Here is a 21,665-nt window from a genome sequence, read left to right on the forward strand (position 1 = left end):
GGAGTCCAGAGGACAAGGGGGAGGGGCAGGACCTGCTTTGGCCAAGAAGATTTGCAGTTTAAACCTGAAGGGCCAAAACTGCAATAGTGTGGGGCCAGAGAAGGGGCCTGACGGAGAATTTCAGTATACACCTGATATAGGATTGTTCTTGTTACTGATGTTAATTCTTGTAACCAATGTATTATTGTTGCAGAGAATTGTAACGGTATACAGGGTGCATGAGCTTATGAAAATACCATGTAATCTGTCTGGAGCTGTACCAAACGACAGACGGTATGTAAGGGGACATTGTGATGTTGCTATTTCGTGGTTAACACTTGTAACTGGTCTTGGAACTTCTTACAGGACAAAAAGGGTTCCAGCCAGAAGGTCCTGTGTAAGAAGGGAAACTGAGGCACACCACCATTTTGTTGGGGGAGGCCTGTGATGCCCTCAGTGATGTTACTGGCATCACTTCCTGCATCAATTTTGCGTTGGGGGTGTCACGTTGCTGAATTGGAGGGAAGCAGCCAGATCGCTGCTGCACCCCTGGGTGGGGGTGTTGGCCCCAGAAATTGGTGTGGGGGGAGCCATGTGGGGTATTGAATGGGAGATTATTGTTTGTTGATCTTATGTACGCTATTTATGTGAGTGTATAATGTCTGTGTGTGTAGGTAGGAATCTGTAATCTGTGTGGAAGCTGAATATTTCTGTGAATGTGGTTAAGCATGGCTATGGACAGGCTGAGTAGCAAAGCCCTGTGGAACAATGGCTCTCAATAGGCTATGGACACACCCAAAGAATGGGATTTGTCACCTGAGGGCAGCCAGCAGGGAACATAGAGATTGGCCTCTGACCAGGTGACTTGCTGCATACAAGAAGAGGCCAGGAAGGGGATAAAAGAGGCCATGTGGTCGATGCCATTTTGTTCTCAGCTCAGCACTTCATCCCAGAGGCAGCACTGCAGGGATTGAAGAGCCCGGAAGACCTGTGAACCCATCCTGATCTTAGGATGTGCAATAAGGACTTTTAAACCAGCAGCTGCAACACCTCTGCTAGAGCCTGCATCGAGGACTGGGAGATTCGGTGCATGTAACGTACTGTACTTTAATAACCTTACTCTCATGCTTTTCTTTCTTGTAATAATAAACCTTTAGATATAGATTCTAAAGGATTGGCTCAGCGTGATTTGTGGGTAAGGTCCAGAGGGTAAATTGACCAGGGATCTGTGGCTGGTTTCTTGGAACCGGACAGAACTTGTTTGGGGTAGGTGGGATTGGGTGCTAGGACCCCCCACCTGTGTATAGGCCCGGGGCCATCTGGGGCACGGATATTGCTGGGGTGTCGGAGGGGTTTTGCTCGTGAGGCTTCAGGCAGGCAGCTGAAGCGCTCTGTGGGACTGGTTTGTGGCCTGTTTGGAGAGGTCGCCAGTCAGGGGGACTGTAAGGAGCCCCGGATTTGAGCAATTCGCCCTGAGCGGATGCCCGCAGCTGTGCCCAGACACGGCCCGGTCCGTCACAGGGGGCAAGCGGATCCAGCACTCGTGGGGAGCCTGCTTAAAACCAGCTCCTCATGGTCCTGTGTCCCGCTCCCCTCACCGCCTTGCTGCCTCTGATACAGAGGCCATGTGCGGGGGAGTGTGTGTTGTCGATAAGCTCATTGGTTAATCATGGAGTGGACCACATCTTGCCATCCCTACTGTGCACATACAGTGCTAGGAACAAAGAAGGCAGCCTACTGGCAGGGTGCGGGACTTGGAAAAATATCGGGGCTTGTGGTGGGTGATCAACTGAACACAAGCTCCCAGTGTGAAAAGGTGAATATGATTCTGGGATTGTAGCCAGTTAGTCCTACCAGAGAGGTTCCTCCAACTCCGGGTCAGTGGGCGGTCACTCTGCTCTACTGACAGACACAAAAAATAACCCCCCAAGTCAACAGTTCAATAACTCGGCCTTGTTCAGTCAGGGAAGAGGCAAACTGTCCAGCGCCCGGCCTTGTGCAGGTCATAGAATCATAGAACCATAGAGCTGGAAGAGACCTCAGAAGGTCAAGTCCAGCCCCCTGCCCTAGGCAGGACCAATCCCATCTAAATCAACCCGGCCAGGGCTTTGTCAAGCTGAGACTTAAAAATCTCTAGGGATGGAGACTCCACCACCTCCCTAGTAACCCATTCCAGTGCTTCACCACCCTCCTAGTGAAATAGTTTTTCCTAATATCCAACCTGGACCTCTCCCACCACAACTTGAGCCCATTGCTCCTCGTTCTGCCATCTGTCACTACTGAGAACAGCCTCTCTCCAGCCTCTTTGGAACCCCCCTTCAGGGAGTTGCAGGCTGCTCTCAAATCCCCCCTCACTCTTCTCTTCTGCAGACTAAACAGACCCAAGTCCCTCAGCTACTCCTCATAGGTCATGCGCTCCAGCCCCCTCAGCATTTTGGTTGCCCGCCGCTTTAACTGGGCCCCGGAGAGAGTATCCCCAAGCTGTGGCTCTCCATCTTCGGTCAGGCTGGGTATCTGGGGCCCTAAGGTGGGTACGGCGGGATCATCAGGCCCTCTGGTCTCGCCATGGCTTCAGCAGGTTCACACGATAGGTCTGTTCTTTCTTTTTCTGGTAGGGCTGATAAAGCTCATAGGTTATGGGCCCAAGCCAGCGGGTGACCTCGCAGGGTCCTTGCCAGTGGGCAAGAAGCTTCGACTCCTCAGAGGGGAGCAGCAGAAGGACCCGATCTCCAGGTTCAAAAGTTCTTTCTTGCGCCCGGCAGTTGTAGCTCTGCTCCTGGGTTCCTTGAGCGGCTTGGAGGGTTTCCTGAGCCAGAGCACCCGCCTGAGTTAGTTGCTCCTAGAGCTGGAAGATTTACTGGAGGAGGCCTTGTGAAGTCAAAGGGGTCTGCTCCCAAGTCTCTCTCATAAGGTCCCGGATACCGCGGGGATGATGCCCATACAGCAGCTCAAATGGGGAAAATCAGGTTGAAGCCTGAGGCATTTCCCAGACAGCCAGCAGCAGTGGGGGAAGTAATTGGTCCCACTAGTGCATCTCGGCTGGGGGAAATCTTAGCATCCCCTTCAGCGTACGATTAAACCGTTCCACCAACCTGTCGGTTTGGGAGAGCTACACCAAAGTTTGCAGTTTCTAGATGCCCAGCAAAACACACACCTGTCAGAGTAACTGAGAGGTAAAGTTAGTGCTCGGGTCTGTGAGGAGCTCCCGAGGAAGCCCCACCCAGGCAAAGATTTTCACAAGCTCTGAGGCAATGGTCCGGGCGAAGATATTCCACAGCGGAATGGCTTCCGGAAACCGAGTAGCGTAGTCCATTAGGACAAGGATGTAGCAGAACCCTGCTTTACTTCCCGGAAGTGGACCCATCAGATCGAGAGCCACTCATTCAAAAGGGATCCCTACTACCGGAAGGGCTTTCGGCACCACAGGGTCGGCAGCCAGCTGGCAGTCCAGGCACGATTGACAATAGTCCTTTACTTTGTGGTGTACTCCGGGCCAAAAGAACCGAGACAGTACTCTGGCCAGAGTCTTCTCCGATCCCAGATGGCCAGCTGCTGGGACATCATGGGTGAGCTGTAGCACCACCCTGCGATGACACCGGGGAACAAGCTACTGAGTCCTGACCGCCTGGGTTCGGGGGTCTCACATTACCCGATAGAGGCGATCTGCCTTTAACTCAAAGCGGAGGCCACTGCACAGCCCTCTGTGGGTCCACCACGGCACCATCAACACATGCCAGCTGCTCACACGCCGCCCTCAGTGTAGGGTCATCCCACTTGTCCCGAGGAAAGTCCATCAGGGCGAGGGACTCAGCGTTCTCCTCAGCAGAAGAGTGGGAAGTGTTGGGCCGCTCACCCATTTCCCATTCTCAGGGTTCCTCTTCTTCAGCAGGCTCCCCTGGTTGGGCCCAGGAGGTCTCCTTCCACGCCAGTCGGGACAGGGGGTACCCCAAGACTCGCCTCTCTGATGGGCGTTGAATCCTGGCCAATCCCAGCCCAGGATAATACGGTAGGCCAATGTGGGCCCCTTCCCTACCATCAACTCCTCTGTCTGCCCTTGGATGGTAAGGAGGACCCTAGCCCAGGAGTAGGCCTTTACATCGCCATGAACACACAGCTCCCCCTCTGCCACTGTGCCGGTAGGGAGGATCTCCTGAGAGATGAGGGTCTGGCCACACCCCAAGTCTAGGAGGGCGGCCACCTCCTGTGACTCCACCTGTGCAGGGGTTGTGAGTTTTAGAGGGCCAGAGTGGCAGGTGTGGGTCATAGAATCATAGAACCATAGAGCTGGAAGAGACCTCAGAAGGTCAAGTCCGGCCCCCTGCTCTAGGCAGGACCAATCCCAACTAAATCAACCCGGCCAGGGCTTTGTCAAGCTGAGACTTAAACACATCTAGGGATGGAGACTCTATCTCCACTGTGCAGACCCGACCATACCAGCAACCCACCTTGCTGGGGCCCACTTGGACGTAGCGTCTCATTGCCCCGGCTCTCAGCCGGCAGGGGTCTGGCAATCAGAGCTGCCCTGGGCCTGGGTGACATAGTAGGTGCAGAAGCGAGCGCTCTTGGCACGGGTTCCGGGGTACGGGATCCTAGCCCCATGAGGTTTTCAGTTGCTCAAATGTCTTCCTTCCCAGTGATAGCCTCAGGGTCACTCCCGGGCTCCCTCCTCATGAGATGGGCAGGCGTGGTGGGGCTGGATGGCTCTCTGGCAGGTCCTGACAGCTGCCCTTCGGGTTGGGACCAGAGGGAGGTCAACTGCTGGAAACCCTGCTGTTGGAAATCCTGGAGCTGCCAGAGCTGGATGTCCAGCAGCTGTACCAGCTGCCAATATTGACCGCGAGTTGCTGGGCCAGCTGCTGCAGCTGTTGGTACTGGTGCTCAGCCAGAACCCTACACAGTTTGTCCACATCCATGGCTACTTTGGGAAAACTCACATCAATGACTACAAAAGAAAGAGAAAAACAATTTTTTTTTGAACTACTGAGGCACGTCCTCAACCCCTTACATCAGGGGTTGGGTCGTGCCCACATTCTCCACCATGTGTAGCCAGTTAGGCCTACCGGAGTGGTTCCTCCGCCTCCGGGTCAGAGGGCGGCCGCTCCACCCCACTACAGGGCTGCATAAAGAGGGGAATGACAAGCAGGAGCAGAGCGGTGACCTGGCATTGGCACGACCCCTGTGTCCAGGTGTGATTCCCCAGTTCAAGGAGGATGTTTACAAATTGGAGAGGATGCAGAGATGAGCCGTGAGACTGGCTAACGGGCTAGAAAGCCTGCCTGAAAGAGGTGGGCTCAAAGAGATCAGCCTATTTAGCTTAACATTAAAGAGGGACTTGAATACAGCCTGTAAGTAGTTATACGGGGAACAAATATTTAGCGATGGGCTCTTCAGCCTCACAAAGAAAGATCTGACATTACCCAGTGGCTGGCAGTTACCCTTAGACAAAATCAGATTGGAAATCAAGTATTCACTTTAATAGCGAGAGTAATTAACCAACGGAACAGCTAATAGCAGCTGTAGCGTGTTCTCCATCACGGTTAGTTTTTTCAACAAGACTGGATTTTTTGGATCTAAAAACTCTGCTCTAGGAATGACCTTGGGGCAGGTCTCTGGACTGTGTTACACAAAAGGTCAGACTAGATGATCACAGTGGTCCCTTCTGGCCTGGTCCCTGTGTCTCTATGAAGCCAGGGCCTTCACATGCAGAGAGACGGGGGCCCATCTACACTAAGAAAAAGGATGGTTAAAACACAACAGCTGCATGCTTTAATGGCCTTGGGGACTCTAACACATGAGCTATCTCGTTGAGAACACACACCTTTGCCCTAATGCAGACACGGCTCCAGGAAAGACCTGCGCCCCTGAGCTACGTACTCCCAGCAGCCACATGCATCCACGCACACACACGGCAAATCCCCCATGGACTCCAGCCCGGCGGTCCTCACACATTCACCCCGACAGCGTCAGGCCATTCTGATCCCAGACAGATACGCCCTCACCAACCTTCTGGCCCTGCCCTCTGGCCTGGGACTCGCCCTCTGCTGCTGTAGCCAGGCAGGCCCAGGGTCTGGCCCCTGCGTGCGGTGGACAGTGTGTGGGCAGCCCCAGGCCGATGGGCAGGTACTTACGCGTGCAGGCCGCAGAGGGGGGATCTTGTGCTGCCCGGTAGTAGCTGCTGTCACAGCGGCACACCCGTGCGGCCCGGCTCTCTGAGTAGCTGTGCAGGGGGCACTTTGCACACAGCTGGTCACCAGGGGCTGACTTGTAAAATCCCAGCTCGCAGGCTAGAGGAGAGGGGAAAAGGCAGCAGTCAGAGTTGGCATCGTGGTCACTGGTTCTCCACACAGGGATGCAACACTCCCAGCTCTGGCAAAAAAACTGAACAGGATGTTGGGACTCATGAAGAAAAGTATCATATTGCTGCTACATACAAGCACGGCGCGCTCTCATCTTCCATCCTGGGTGCGGCTGGGACTGTCCCATCGCAAACAAGGTATCTTGGAATTGGAAAAGGTTCAGAAAAGGGCAACAAAAATGATGAGGGATTTGGAACGGCTGCCATATGAGACTAAAAAGACTTGAGCATGAAAAGAAAAAGGGGGGGATATGATAGAGATCTGTAAAATCATGACTGGTGTGCAGAAAGTGAATAAGGAAGAGTTATTTACTCCTTTCCATACCACAAGAACTAGGGGTCACCAAATGAAATTAATAGGTTGCATGTTTAAAACAAACAAAAGGAAACATTTCTTCCCACATTACACAAGTCAACCTGTGGAACTCCTTGTAAGAGGATGTCATGAAGGCCAAGACTTTAATGGGGTTCAAAAAAGAACTAGATAAAGTCATGGAGGACAGGTTCATCAATAGCTATTAGCTAGCATGCGCAAGGATGGTGTCCCTAGCTTCTGCTTATCAGGGCTGAAACTGGGTGACAGGGGGTGGATTATTTTCAGGTACCTAAAAGGGCGTTATAAGGAGGAGGGAGAAAATTGTTCTCCTTGGCCTCTGAGGATGGGACCAGAAGCAATGGGCCTAAACTGCAGGCAGGGAAGTGTTGTTGGACATTAGGGAAAACTTCCCATCTGTCAGGGTGGTTACGCACTGGACTAAATTGCCCAGGGGGGCTTGTGGAATCTCCATCTCTGGAGATATTGAAGAGCAGGTTGGACAGACACCTGCCAGGGATGGTCTAGATGGTGCTGGAACCTGCCGTGAGGGCCGGGGACTGGACCCGGTGCCTCGTGAGGGCCCCTCCAGTGCTAGTGCTCTGTGAGTCTCTGAGCACCCAGTGCAGATGAAGCCCACACACCTACTGGGTGTAGCTCACTGTCCCGTCTAGTGCACGCAGCCCACTTACCGAGCGAATGCACGAGTGTGCGCTACAGCCCAGGCTTTTCATTCCAGCTGGACAGGCCCATGCATGAAGCTCCAGAGGGCCCAGGTTCGATTCTGCCTGTTGGCATTACACTGGCCTGGACAATCCCTTATCTAGACACTGAGCTCAACACCCTGATGGGACAGACCCCTGCTCTGGGGGGAGCTCTGCTCACAAGCCCTTCCCACTCCTTTCCCCTTCACAGTCCCCACCCGCCTGTGGGGAGCGCCCCAGTCTCCTGGCTGGCTCTGCCCTGCCGCTAGAGTTGTCCACCAGCTGCTGCTTCCCAGCACAAGGCAGGGAAATGGGCCGAGCAGCAGCACAATGTAGGTGAGACACCCAAGCGAGCTGTGGGGGAAGGAATTCATCCCCCGCTGGAGGAGGAGGCACGGCACGCCCAGGGCTCTGCTATACCCGAGCACAGCCCCCCACAGCGCTCCCCGTACATTCCAGCCATGTGCACACAGACTGACCTCCTGGCTCTCCCCCAAACTGTGCCCTCCTGCAACCTCAGCTCCTCCCTCCAGGGCTGCTACACCTGGCACATGGAGACTGGCCCCTCCTTACTGATCCAGTGTGGGGCTGAGTTTCAAAGAGAGGCAGCTGAGTTGCATGCTCAGGGCTGTGTTGGCACCGCAAGGCAAGGTGGGGGGACAGCTGGAAGCAGTGGCCCCGATTCCTAACTCCCTTCTTCTCCTTTTGACAGGCCAGTGTGGCAGGGAGCAGAGTTGCCCAGGAGAAGCTGCCAGTAGTTTTGGGGGTAATGGGTGAGAAGAGGAGGGGGCAGAAGAGCACAGCAGCTCAGGGTCAGCTCTATGGCCTTCCCTCTCCTGCAAAGCACGTCCTGCAGCCACTCTCTTCTGCTTCTCCTGAGCAACTTCTCAGAGACATACAGAGGGCAGCTAGGGCCTGCAGCTGCTGGAGGGGGGCCCCCCGCTACTGCTCCCTGCCCCGAAGAACATGGGACAAGCCTGAATGAGCGTTACTGCACTAGGGAGCCCACTGAGCACGCGGGCCAGGCTAATTAGGGAGGTGGGAGGGTGCTGTGGAGGGGCAGGAACTCATCCAAATTCTGCCAGATACCCGAGGGCTACGTCTACACTGGCAGGATTTTCCGAAAATGCTTTTAACGGAAAAGTTTTCCGTTAAAAGCATTTTCGGAAAAGCGCGTCTAGATTGGCAGGACGCTTTTCCGGAAAAGCACTTCTTGCGGAAAAGCGTCCGTGGCCAATCTAGACGCGCTTTTCCCAGATCTTGGGCTCCTTGACTTTCAAAACCCAACCCCAGGCTAGGAGTGAAACTACAGTCAGCTAGGAGGCTTGTCTGTTCTCCCCAGAGACCTGAATCTCCTTTGCATAGATCAGCACCTGCTTAACCAGGCTCCTGCAACACCCCGGGAACACCATTCGCATGAGACAATACAGAACTCTCGCCCTGGTAGGTTCCAGGGCTGTGAGCTCCTGTGAATCCACAGGGCAGATCCAGGGACGCACAGAAGCACTTGGGAATTTGCAAAGCGGTTTGAATTCTCCGTCCTCACTCAGTACAGTCAGAAGTGCCAGAAACCTGCCTAGCTGCCAAGGAGCCTTGACCGGGATTTCTGAAAGCACAGGGCGGGATCCTCCTGTAGGGGAAGGCTAGGGGAGGTCAGAGGAAGGCGGCAGTTGCAAGTGGGAGCAGATGATGAGAGTTTGGCTGCAGCCTTCAAAATGTTGTGCAGTCTAGTGGAAAGAGTGTTAAATGTAACACACTATCACTGGAAGTGTGAGGGATTCCTTGGTCCTGCTGCCAGGCCAGGGGCTCTGAGAAGTCCTGTGCTTTGAGTGAGAGGCTGGTGAGGGTGAATTGTGCCTGTTTCAGGGAGCAGCCTGCTTTGTGGGTTCCTGTGTGTACCTGTTTGGAGTGTTAAGAACCAGCCATGCACCCTCACAGCTCTCCAGCAAGACTCGTGTTGCTCTAACATCTCTGGGTAGCCCCAGGAAGCTAACAGGGGGGTTAGCCCCTCTCCATCAGACAGCCCAACACACCTAGGCTACGTCTACACTATAGCTTTTTCCGATTTTTTTTTGGAAGAGGCTTTTTTGAAAATCTCCCTTTTGGAACAGCCCTTCCTTGTGGGAGGAGGAAGACAGGGCTGCCGCAAAAAAAAGTGGAGGAGCAAACGCGTTCCCTGGACACGGCAAAGTTCTTCCGGGTTACCCCCCCCCCCCGCAGTGTAGACGTACCCTCCAGAGCTGGAGTTAGAGCCCTGCTCTGCCAGCACAGCCCTCGGCGCTGGTGGGAGTGAGCCCAGCCGGCTTGCACATGAAGAATCAGGCTCGTGCGCAATAGGAGGCAGCGCGCTCCCACTGATGCAATGACAGCGAGCCTGCCTGGAGCCCCCGGACAGGAGGCAGAGCCGCCTCGGTCGCAGGAGAGCGGAAAGTTTCCGCAGGCATGTCCGGATCCAGCTGCGTGGTTCTGGAGACGTTTGTTTAATGCGCATTTCCCTCTGAGCGGCTGCGTCACGAACCCCAGCTCCCTGCGGGGCAGGCGTGTGAGAAACCCGTGGCAACCCCTGGTCCCAGTGCACTGAACTGGTCATCCGCCTTGCAGGTCGGAGTCTGGCCAACACAGGCTGCTTCCCAGGCACCGTAACCCCGTCCCCACGAGCCCAAAGACACGGGGAGGCGGCTCCACTCACCAGCAACATGAACAGGGTGTTAGGAAGGAAAAGCCCCCGAGCCCAGGGGCTTCACGTGCTCTGAACGAGCCAGAGCCTTGACTCCCTACCTCACTCACCAACACTCCCGTGCGCCGCGCGCAGGGTCCTGTGGAACGAGTGTGAACCGGGCGCTAGAGACGCTTCAGAAGAGGTGAGTAGCTTGGGCCCTAGACACAGAAAACAACCCCTCGCCGTGCCTGGCGCACCGAGGCGCTGGGCCGTCTGCTCAGAGCCGAGCTAAAAGGCTCCTTCCAGCTGCAAGGAAATTAATCTGAAAACGCCTCTCGCAAGTTTGGCAAAAATCCCCTCCACTGGGCTCTGGGGGAGTGTCCTGGAGCGGTCCCAAGCCCGCAAATGCAACAAAAAGCTGTCCGGACACCTGTCCCCGCAGCCCCACTTCCCGCCTGCCAGACCACAGCCCCGCTGGAGGCGCCGGGATCCCCTGGAGCCCGCAGAGGAGAACTGGAAAAGGCAGCTACTTGCTACTTCTGAGCCGATGTCTGCAGCCGCGGGCTGGCCCAGGACACTTTGCCCATATGGCTAGTGCTTCCCAGGTTTCCACATGGCAGACAGTCATGCCACTAGCAATCTGCAGGAAGCAGCACTCCGGGGCACCTCACCCAGGACAGTCCAATGGGGCCCTTCCCCCGTGCTCCTGAGCTCCCCACTCTGCCCCCTCCCGCCCGGCATGGGATGCTGATTTTCCTCTGCTGACTTTGTTCATCAATGGACCCAAAACTGTATTGACAAGCCCCTAACTGCCACACCCGGGCTCTCTCAGAACTAGGGACGCTGCAACGCTTTGACTGCTCAGTTCAAACTGTCCGCAAGGAGGGTGGAAGGTCCATTCAATGAGTGTCCATTCCATGGTTCCCACTGACAGGAAAACAATGAACCGGCTCCCAAAGCCACTTCCAGCCGCCCCCGAAAACCAACCTGCACTGGGGGCCTGAAACCTGTTCGCTCTGCGTGGACCTGAGAGCCCAGACTGACAAGTTCCTATTAGCCCCAAGCCTCTCTCAGAATTGCTGATGGGGTCAGGTAACCTTGCCAGGCGGAGGAGAGTCGGGAGGCTCCATGTGCTATTCCCATGCCCCGTCAGTGTTCACTGTGGTCAGCCACGCCCCGTGCCCAGTCGGTGCTCACTGTGGATCATGGCCCACGCTCATTGATATTTGGCATGGGTCAGCACTGGCCGTGTCCTGTCGATGTTTGGTTTGGATTGGCACTGACTTGCTCCCTGTTGGTATTTGCTATGGGCCAGCCATGCTGCGTGCCCTGTCAGTTTTCAATATGGGCCAGCTCTGGCCTGTACCCCATTGGTATTTGCTATGGGTCAATATTGGTCTGTTTCTGGTCAGGGTTGCTATGGGTCAGCACTGGCCCACACCACATCAGTGTACACTATGAGCCTCATACCCTGATGGTGTTCCTATGGATAGGCACTGGTCTGTGCCCAGTAGGTCTACCTATCAAGGAAGGAGAAGAGAGTATTTGGATATAGACTGGCTAACCTAGTGAAGGGGGCTTTAAATTAGGTTTAATGGGGGCAGGTGAAAAAAAGCCCATTGATAAGCAAAAAACATGGAGACCTGGGAGAAGGGTAAAAAATCGGGGGCTATAACATAAAGGCACAAAGGAGAGATATAACAGATAGAGCCCTGCGCAGATACAAAATACATATCTGCATCTGCAAAAATTATCTGTGGATATAAGTAGAATATCTGCAAATCTGCAAGGTTCTAGATACAAAATTTGTATCTGCACTGGCATCCATAGCCGCACAAATGAACTGCGGATATCTACATCTACATCCATGGATAAGGATACCCGCGGCTATAAAGCAGATATCCACGGATTTGCAGGATTCTAAAGACAGAACTGGGGGGAGAAGTGTGAAATCAAATTATCATCTTAGTTGTCTGTATACTAATGTGAGACGTACGGGGAATAAGCAGGAAGAAGTCATAATGCTAATAAATAAACACAACTATGATAGATTTGGCATCACAGAGACTTGGCGGGATAATACGCATGACTGGACGAGGTGTATAGAAGGGAACAGCTTGCTCAGGAAGAACAGGCAGGGAAAAAGTGAGGAGGTCTTGTCTTATATGTATACACTTGGGCTGAGGTCAAGATGGGACTAGGAGACAGACATGGTATGAGTATACAGGTGAGGACAGAAGAGGTAAAAAACAAGGGTGATGTCATAGTAGGGGTTTACTACAGACTGCCAGCAACACTGTGAGTGCCCCCTTTTCGGCTTACTGTGTGTCCCTGCACTCTCTCCGTTCATCAGCCAAAACCTGGCTGAGTTACATACACCCTGTGTGCAATTGCACACACTGCTGCCCGGGGACACATCCAACAGGGGCCTGTCTCAGTGCCCACTGTAGTACCCCTCAGTCTGCTCTCCACTGGGAAGAGAGTGGTGTCCCTCCTGGAGACAGCTTCCTCGCCCTTGCCGCAGGCCTTTATCTTGGAGTCCTATCGCAGTCCATCAGTCTCATGAAGCTCGCCATGCAGAACTGTCTGCGGTGCTGCCACTTCCTCAGCCAGCCAGTCACCTGGTCTTCACAGCTTGAGCTCTCCAGAAGCACTACACTGACTCTGGTCCTGCAGCTCCTCTCTGGCCAACTCTCTGGTGCCTTGCAGCTACCCTAGCTTGCTTGGAGGACCTATCTATGGCTTCTCTGGAGCAAGGTGTGGCAGGGCCACAGGGCTTCGGGCAGTGGGACCTCAAGGCCTGATCCACCATGTCACACCACCTAAATAGGAAGAAGAGGTGGACGAGCACTTTTTTTTTTTTTTTTTAACAACTAACAAAATAATCCAAACTCAGGACATGATGGTGACACTGGACTTCAACTATCCAGACATCTGTGGGGAAATTAACACAGACGGGCATGTAACAATTTGGTTTTTCTGTAGACATCCTGAAAGGCCTGTAGCCATATTGGAAGGCCTAAACTAAAGTCTTCTTCTGCAGCCAGACTGAAGGGCAGCAGCCATGAGCTGTAAAGCCTGGAGTCACATTTTCATATTCCATTTCATTTGCATTAAAATTGTGTCAAACTAGGCTCTGAGAATGAAACCCTGTTCTAATGACCCCCACTGTCACCAGATAAAGGAACAGATCTCAAGATGGATAGAGAAAACTCAGTTAACAGCATTTCATCTGGCAAGAAACTGTTTACCAAGAGCTGAGATTGTAGAAACTGCATTCTATGATTATTGTCCCCACTTTCCTATTGTTTGGCTGATCTCTGTCTGGATTGTAACTCTTTCTGTCTGCTGTATAATCAACTAAGGTGGTGGGGTCTGGTTGATTAGGTAATTGTTACAGTATGTTATGATTGGTTATTAATATTATACTACAATAATTGGTTAAGGTATAGCTAAACAGGACTCAGGTTTCACTATATAAGCTGGGGTCCAAGGAGGAGACCAGCAAGCAAGCAAGCAAGCAAGGGAAAGGAAAGGACAGGAAAGGACAGGACAGGACAGGAAAGGAAAGGAAGATCTGGAAGAACTCACCTCCAAGACTCAGCCTAACACCAGAGCTGCCAGACTCCTTTGCACGACCGAGATGTGCAGCAGCTAAGATCCAGAGAGACTGAACTTGCCTGGCCAACAGGGGAAGTCTGCCTGCCTTTATCAGGATTGGTGAGCATGACACTGTGTGCTTAGCATGGGTATTCTGCTTGCTTGAGAATTGTCAATACATTGAGAATAAGAATATTAACGTGTGAGGCTCTTTCAGTGGCCAAAGATCCTGCACACCTGCAGGAAATTACACCCTGAGCCTTAGGAACTGGGTATGGGAGGGTATATAAATTAACAGGGTTGCACCATGAGCCCTAGAAATTGGGTAAAGGTGTGTGTCCCTAAAGTGTGGAAGGGATAGAGAAATTTGTGGGGTTAACAGGCACAGATAATTATCTAACACATTTTTGGACTATATTGGGCACAATTTTTTATTTCAAAAGGCTGAGAAAGCCACTGTGTGGAGGCTGTTACAGATTTGATTTTAAGAAATAGGGAGGAACTGGTTGGGACTTTGAAAGTGGAAGGCAGCTCGGGTGAAAGTGATCATGAAAGGTCACGATTCTAAGAAATGGTAGGAAGGAGAACAGAAGGCAGACTTGAGGAAACTCAGGGAGTTGGTAGGTAAGTTCCCATGGGAAGCAAGTCTCAGAGGAGAAATAACTGAAGACAGTTGGCAGTTTTCCCAAAGAGATATTAAGGCCAGAAGAAGAAACTATTTGACTGTATTAGAAAGACAGGCAATACAGGCAGTCCCCGACTTACGCGGATCCGACTTATGTCGGATCCGCACTTACGAACGGGGCTTTCTCGCCCCAGAGGTCGAGGTAGCGGATTGCTACCTGCGAGCTCCGGGGCGAGAAAGCCCCGTTCGTAAGCTGCTCCGGTGCCCCTGGTCTGCTGGAGACCGTCTCCAGCAGACCAGGGGCACCGGGCGGGTTCCCCCGCTTCTGAGGCTTTGCCAGAGCAAAGTCTCAGAAGCGCGGGGAACCGCCGCTGCTGCCGCTTCAGTCCCCTGCCTGTGGTCTGCTGGGGACCGTCCCCAGCAGACCACAGGCACCGGGACTGAAGCCGCAGCCGCGGGGGGGTCCCACGCCTCTGAGGCTTTGCCAGAGCAAAGCCTCAGAGGCGCGGCACCCCGCTGCCACTGCGGCTCTGCTCCCGTATCCCTGGTCTGCTGGGGGGGGGGCGGCTAGTGTGCCCCCCCCCCAGCAGACCAGGCTTTTGTTTTGGACCCTGGAGCAGAGCAGCTGGGGCTGCCAATTGGTCCTGCAGCACCTTCTGGGCACTACTGGACCAACCCGGCAGCACCCTAGCTGCTCTGCCCCAGGTCCTGATTCAGCCGCTGCTGGTCAGTTTCAGCAGTGGCTGAATCAGGATGCCTGGGGCAGAGCAGCTGGGGTGCTGCTGGGTTGGTCCAGTAGCGCCGAGGAGCGGCCATGCTACTGGAGCAACCCAGCAGCACCCCAGCTGCTCTGCCCCAGGCGTCCCCAAGTCAGCCGCTGCTGAAACTGACCAGCGCTGACTACAGGAAGCCCGAGGCAGAGTTGCTCTGCCCCAGGCTTCCTGGAATCAGCTGCTGATCAGTTTCAGCAGCAGCTGACTTGGGGAAGCTTGGGGTTCTTAAATTGAATCTGTATGTAAGTCAGAACTGGCGGTCAGTTTCAGCAGCAGCTGAATCTGGACGCCAGTTCCGACTTACATACAGATTCAACTTAAGAACAAACCTACAGTCCCTATCTTGTACGTAACCCGGGGACTGCCTGTATGACAAAAGACCACCCTGGCTTAACCAGGAATGATCTAAAAATCAAAGGAGTCCTAGAAACACTGGAAACTATCATAAATTACAAAGGATGAATATAAACAAGTAACAAGAAGACAGTAGCAAAAGTAGAAAGGGCAAGGCACACAATGAGCTCAAACTAGCTGGAGATAGAAAAACAAAAACAAAATCTACAAATATAATAAAGACAAGAGGAAGACCAAGGAGAGTGCAGGCCCATTACTCAACTAAGGGGGAAAAACAATAACAGAAAACATGAAAATGATGGAGGTGCTTAAAGAGTCCATTTAAGTTTCCAACAAGAAGGTTGGTGGTGATTGGATGCCCAGCATACTGAATGCTGGAGAAAATGCGAAGGTAAAATAGAAAAAAAATCAAAATTATTTAGACCAGTTAGTAGCCTTCAAATCACCAGGGCCTGATGAAATACACCCTAGAATACTCAATGAGATGACTGAGGAGATATCAGAGCTATTAACAATTATCTTTGATAAGTCAGGGAAGATGGGAGAGATTCCAGAAGACTGAAAAAGGGCAAATATAGTGCCCATCTATAAAAAAGGGAAATAAGGACAATCCAGGGACTTACAGATCAGTCAGCTTAACTTCTGCACCCAGAAAGATAATGGAAAAAATAATTCAGAAATCCATTTGCAAACATCTAGAAGATAATAAGTTGATAAGAAACAGTGTGATAATAAGCTCATGTCAAACCAACCTAAGAGTTTCTTTCATAGGATAAGGAGGAAACAACAGATGTGGTACATCTAAACTTTAGTAAGGCATTTGATATAGTCTTGCATGACTTCCTCATAAATAGAGCAGGGAAATGCAAATGAGATAGAGCTACTATAAGTGGGTAACTGGTTGGAAAACCATTCCAGAGAGCAGTGCTGCATGTTCACGGTTATGCTGGAAGAGTATAACAATTGGGGTTCTGCGGGGGTCAGTTCTGGGACCAATTCTGTTCAATGTCTTCATCAATGATTTACATAATGGCATAGATAGTACACTTGTAAAGTTTGCAGATGACACCAAGTTGGGAGGGGTTTCAAGTGCTTTGGAGGATCAGATTAAAATTCAAAATGATCAGGACAAACTGGAGAAATTGTCTGAGGTAAACAGGATGAAGTTTAGTAAGGACAAATGCAAAGCTCTCCACTTAGGAAGGAACAATTCGCTGTACACACAGAATGGGAAGTGAAAGTCTAGGAAGGAGTACTGTGGAAAGGGACGTAGGGGTCACAGTGGATCACAGGCTAAACATGAGTCAGCAGTGTGACATGGTTTGGAGTCTTTTGGCCCTGCCCTACTCTGCCCAGGAAAGGAGCAGTACAGGAGTTCTCCAAGCTCCTGGAGTGACAGTATAAGAAGCAGCCAATCACGGCTCAGCAAACCAGTATAAAAAAGGCTCCTGGGCCACAGGCAGTTCCTCCTTGGAGCTGGAGGAGCGAAGTCTGGGTGACTGGCTGGTTGAAGGAGCAGCAGTACCATGGACAGCTCACTGTGAAGCGCTTACTGCAGAGGGGACTGATGTCTAGAGAATGCTTCTGAAGGCCAGGGCCTGGCTGGTGGGAAGAGCTACGGAACCCTGGATAGAGCACCGCTGGGACTTCATTGAGACAAAACCCCGAGGTAAGGGCAAGGATGGAGCAGGGCTGTGGGGAAGTAGCCCAGGAAGTCAGAATAGCAGCAGAACTTTAATAAAAAAGATACCACAGACACCTGCTATTTCGGAGGTCCCTGGGCTGGAACCCACAGTACTGGGTAGGGACGTGAATGACTAGTTGACTATCCGATAAGCAAATGCTTATCGGATAGTCAACACACTAGTCGACTAGTTGCTCCCCCCCTTCCTGCCTCTATCAGAAAGGCTGTGTCTAAACTACATGGCTCCAACGATGGAGCCATGTAGATGAGGGTTATAGGCAAAGGGAAATGAAGCCGCGATTTAAATAATCGCGGCTTCATTTAAATTTACATGGCTGCCGCGCTGAGCCGACAAACAGCTGATCAGCTGTTTATCCGCTCAGCACGCTAGTCTGGACGCTTCCGCGCCGACCTGAAAGCCCTTTATCAACATCCCCGTTATGCCTCGTAGGATGAGGTTTACAGGGGATGTCGATAAAAGGCTTTCATGTCGACAAGGGAGCGTCCAGACTAGCACGCTGAGCCGACAAACAGCTGATCAGCTGTTTGTCGGCTCAGCGCGGCAGCCATGTAAATGTAAATGAAGCCGCGATCATTTAAATCGCGGCTTCATTTCCCTTTGCCTACAACCCTCATCTACATGGCTCCATCGATTGAGCAATGTAGTTTAGACGTACCCAAAGAGACAGCAAGGGGGGAGGGAGACGAGGGCATGCTTTAAAGTGGCGGCTGGGGCCAGCTGGGGACTCCTGGCTGGGGCTGTTGCTACATTTCAAAGGCAAATCAAATTGCATCGACTATTTGATTTGCCAATTAATCTAAATTTAACATCCCTAGGCCTGGGTCCCCCCCCCTCCTCCAAGTCCCATTAGCTACAGGGGGAAAGAAGCCTGGTCCTAAAGCAACCCAGAAAAAGGAGCACTAAGACACCACCCGTCCAGAGCTGGAAGAAATAGCAAGACCGGGCAGACACGTGTCCATGGCACAAGGGGACTCGCATGGGAAGAGGGTCACAGATGCATTATCGGGAGTGCTGTGAGCAAGACACGAGAAGTCATTCTCCCACTCTGCTCTGCGCTGATTACACTCAATGGAGTATGGTGTCCAGCTCTGGGTGCCACATTTCAGGAAAGATGTGGACAAATTGGAACAAAGAAGAGGAACAAAAACAATTAAAGGTCATGGAAACATGGCCTAGGAGGGTACATTTAAAGAACTGGGGTTTGTATAGTCTGGAAAAGAGACGACCGAGGGCAGACATGAAAACAACTTTCAAGTACCTAAATGGTTGTTACAAGGAGGAGAGAGAAAAATGATTTTCCTTAATCTCCTCTGATAGGACAAGAAGCAATGGACTTAAATTGCAGCGAGGGAGGTTTAGGTTGGAAATTAAGAGACACTTCTTAATGGGGGGTTAAGCACTGGAATACATTGTCTAGGGAGGTTGTGAAACCTCCATTATTGGAGATTTTTAGGAGCAGGTTAGACTAATACCTGTAGGGATGATCTAGATCGGGGTGCGGAACCTCAGGCCTGGGGGCCGGATGAGGCCCCTGGCTTGCCTGGATCCAGCCCCCGAGGCTCAGGGTCCCCCCCCCCCCCCAGCATTGGGGGCTTGCACTGGCGCTCCAGCCTCTCCTCCCCTCCTGCTGTCCCACTGTGGGGCTGGAACACACAAAATCTGCTAGGCTGGGGCCCCCTCGGTTCTGGAGTGGGAGAGGAAACCCCAGAAAGCCTCTCACCCCCGCTCCCAGCAGTGCGTGGTCCTGCCCTGAGCAGAGCGACTGGACTTGATGCCTTCTCAAGGTTCCTGCGATTCTATCCCTGGCTCGCCAATGCCACAGCGCTTGGGCGACCTGCACCTCCGACACACGGCTCGGCGCTGGCCTGGGGGCTGGGATTGTGCATCCACACGCCCCACAGACAGGCACAAAGAACAAAGCGAACCAGAGAAGTTGGGCGAGGCCAAGAACGGGGCACTAATTTCTTCACAGGTGTAATTCTTAATGAGCATGCAGCCAGCTCCCCGCAAATCGGCATGTTTCATGCGCCTCGTGTTTTACACGTTTCTGTTCATTTGTTGACACAAACTCTGCCCCACAGACACCGCAGAGCCAGACAGCAGGCAGCCTGGCTGCTCCCCCACCCGCATGAATGGATGTAGGTCAGTTTCCTGATTTGAAATCACATGGTATCTGCATAATAGGTGTAATGGATCAGCTGCATGCACGCAATGTGCGATCTGCCACACAGACTCTCTGCAATGGCTTGTGTGCACCCTGCCACCTGCCACCAGGAGAAAACAGGCAGAAGGTTAATCTCTGAAAATGGTACAAGCTGCAGGGAAGAAGAATTTGGAAGGACTGGCCATTTCAGCACCTCCTCCTGTCTCCTGGGCCGTGTGTGATGGTCACCGGAACGTGTACAGCCCTGGGCCCATCCACACGTAGCAAACGAGGATTTCCAGACACCTGCAGGGTGGGACCGGGGAATGGCTGGCCTGGCTGGACTTCTCCTGGGAGACAGGACAGAGAACCCTGACTCCAGCTGGAGGTGTAAGCACAGGCAGCAGGATGTAATGGCCTCCAAAGGATGTGACTGGTGCTACCAAGAGAGCTTCCCAGCTCCTCCAGGGAGCGCCTCAGGCCCTTGGATGGCTGAGAATGGCTGGAGCCTCCGTTTTATTTCTCCGCAGAATGACAGGCCTCCGACTCCTACCTAGCGAGCGGCAGTGGTTGCATCCGTTGGTGCAGCGCCCACACAATGACTGGAACAGAGGCACAGTGCAACTGGTCCCAGAGCCCACAACCTGCTGTCCTGGCGGACCTCCACAGCCAGAGCCCTGGTGCTTGCAGTGGGGTTGCAGGTGGGAGGAGACCAGGAGCCCCCAGGCAGGGCTGGGAAGATGCTGATAATGAGACTGACACCACGGGAATTAAGCCGAGCGATGTCACCGAGGGGGAGCAGCGCAGCCTGGCTGGCTCTGGGCACAACCCGTGGCCTTGCCAGACTGGGGGAAGAGGGGTGTGCAATAGCACAGAGATCGTGTTGACAGGTCGCCACCCAACGGACAAGCTGGGAAGCTGACGGCAGAACCACGTGCACCCGGCTGCTGCTGCGAGGTGCCGGGCAATGAAATAATCCCGAGGCACCTCCCCCGAGCAGCGCGGCGCCACCTTTGGGGTGGGACAGGAGAACTCCCCACAGCTGTCCTGGCACCGCTCAGCCCACAGCACCAGGCTCAGGTCAGCAACGCGCCATGGCTTGGGACAGGCGGTGGGGAAGGATTCTGCACCAGTGCCAAGTGGGACGGGAATACAACAGCAGAGTGGCTGAGAATGTCCCTGTGGAGACATCTATTGACAGGGAATACAGGGGACTACGGTACGAACTGATTCAACCCCAAGCAACAAATTCTGGCTTTGTGCACTGAAGTAAAACATTTCATTTTCATAGGATCCCAGAACCCCAAGGCTACAGCCCTCAGGAGCCATCGAGTCCAGCCCCCTGCCCAAAGCAGGACCAGCCCAACTCAACCCTCCCAGCCAGGGCTTGGTCCAGCTGGGACTTAAACACCCCTAGGGATGGAGATTCTCCCCTCTCTAGGGAACCCAGCCCATGTGTCAGCTTGACAAACATCTGCCTCTGTCCATGTTGCTGCAGTGCCTCCTGGGAGTTGTGGGTCAGGTGTTTCATGCCCCCAACCATCACTTATACCAGGCTCCCAGGCCAACTAGCTCTCCCATGGCACACTGTGGTCTCTCATCTGATTGAGACACATAGGGCAGCATGGGAGTCCCATCAATGCAATCGCTCATAGGAGATGTTGCTCAGCCAATCTGGCTCCTAGGGCACAATGGTGGCACGGAGGAGCAGAAGTCCAGCCCCTGGCAGGCACTGCCGGATCCCAGGCAAAGCCGGTTCCATGGCGAAAAGGAAATGTTTCAGGTCGGTCCAGGACATTTCAATTCAGGAGCTGTCAGAACACGTTGTTGCTATAGAAACAAAATGTTCTAATGGTTCTGAATCTAAATATTTCCAGTATTTTTTAAAATATTGATACTTCAACTTTTCATCCCAATTTGGGATGAAACTGACCCAAATATCCACATTTCCCATCCGCATCCTGCTCGACCCCAGCAGGACTTTGGCCAGCACATCCTCACTCAGCCCTGGAGTCCGTGGGTCCATCTCTAGGGAAGCCCAGACGGCTGGACACGGCCAAGTCCACCAAGAGAAGATAACGGACTGAGCTCGTCTTGCTCATGTCTGATAGGTAAAAACCCGGAGGGGAAATCGGAAAGTTCTGCCCAATCTGTCACATGGGAGCGCGAGCAGGCAGACCGAACGAAAGCAGAAACAGCAGCCGCATGTTGGCTTGGCAGGTGGGTAGCAATGCCTCTCCCGTGAGCCTCAACACAGCCAGCCCAGGGGTCGACTCCTCCATGCACAACTGATGCTAAAAACTGACAATCCAGTGTGTGTGCGCGGTAGGAAGACAAATTGTAACGGACGCTTTGATGTTACTTTGAACATTGTTATCAGCTTTGGATTCCTCAGCTTAAAATGACAGAACACTGGGAGGGACCTCGAGAGGTCACCAAGTCCAATGCCCTGCG

At 52.9% G+C, this 21,665-nt stretch overlaps 1 protein-coding gene across 4 annotated transcripts in view; it reads right to left on the reverse strand.

The window, feature by feature from the left end:
* EPHA8 (EPH receptor A8) overlaps positions 1-21,665 on the reverse strand; it is a 150,749-nt gene that overhangs the window by 62,248 nt on the left and 66,836 nt on the right. For 3 of the 4 annotated variants that reach the window (XM_075906309.1, XM_075906308.1, XM_075906311.1), the window contains one exon: positions 6,108-6,263. The exons of the other annotated variant lie outside the window; for it this stretch is intronic. In XM_075906309.1, coding sequence (XP_075762424.1) covers positions 6,108-6,263 — 156 coding nt within the window. The remainder of the gene's footprint in view (positions 1-6,107; positions 6,264-21,665) is intronic. 4 annotated transcript variants of the gene reach the window in all.

Source organism: Pelodiscus sinensis, chromosome 23 (assembly GCF_049634645.1).
Source record: "Pelodiscus sinensis isolate JC-2024 chromosome 23, ASM4963464v1, whole genome shotgun sequence".
Taxonomy (NCBI): Eukaryota; Metazoa; Chordata; order Testudines; family Trionychidae; genus Pelodiscus; species Pelodiscus sinensis.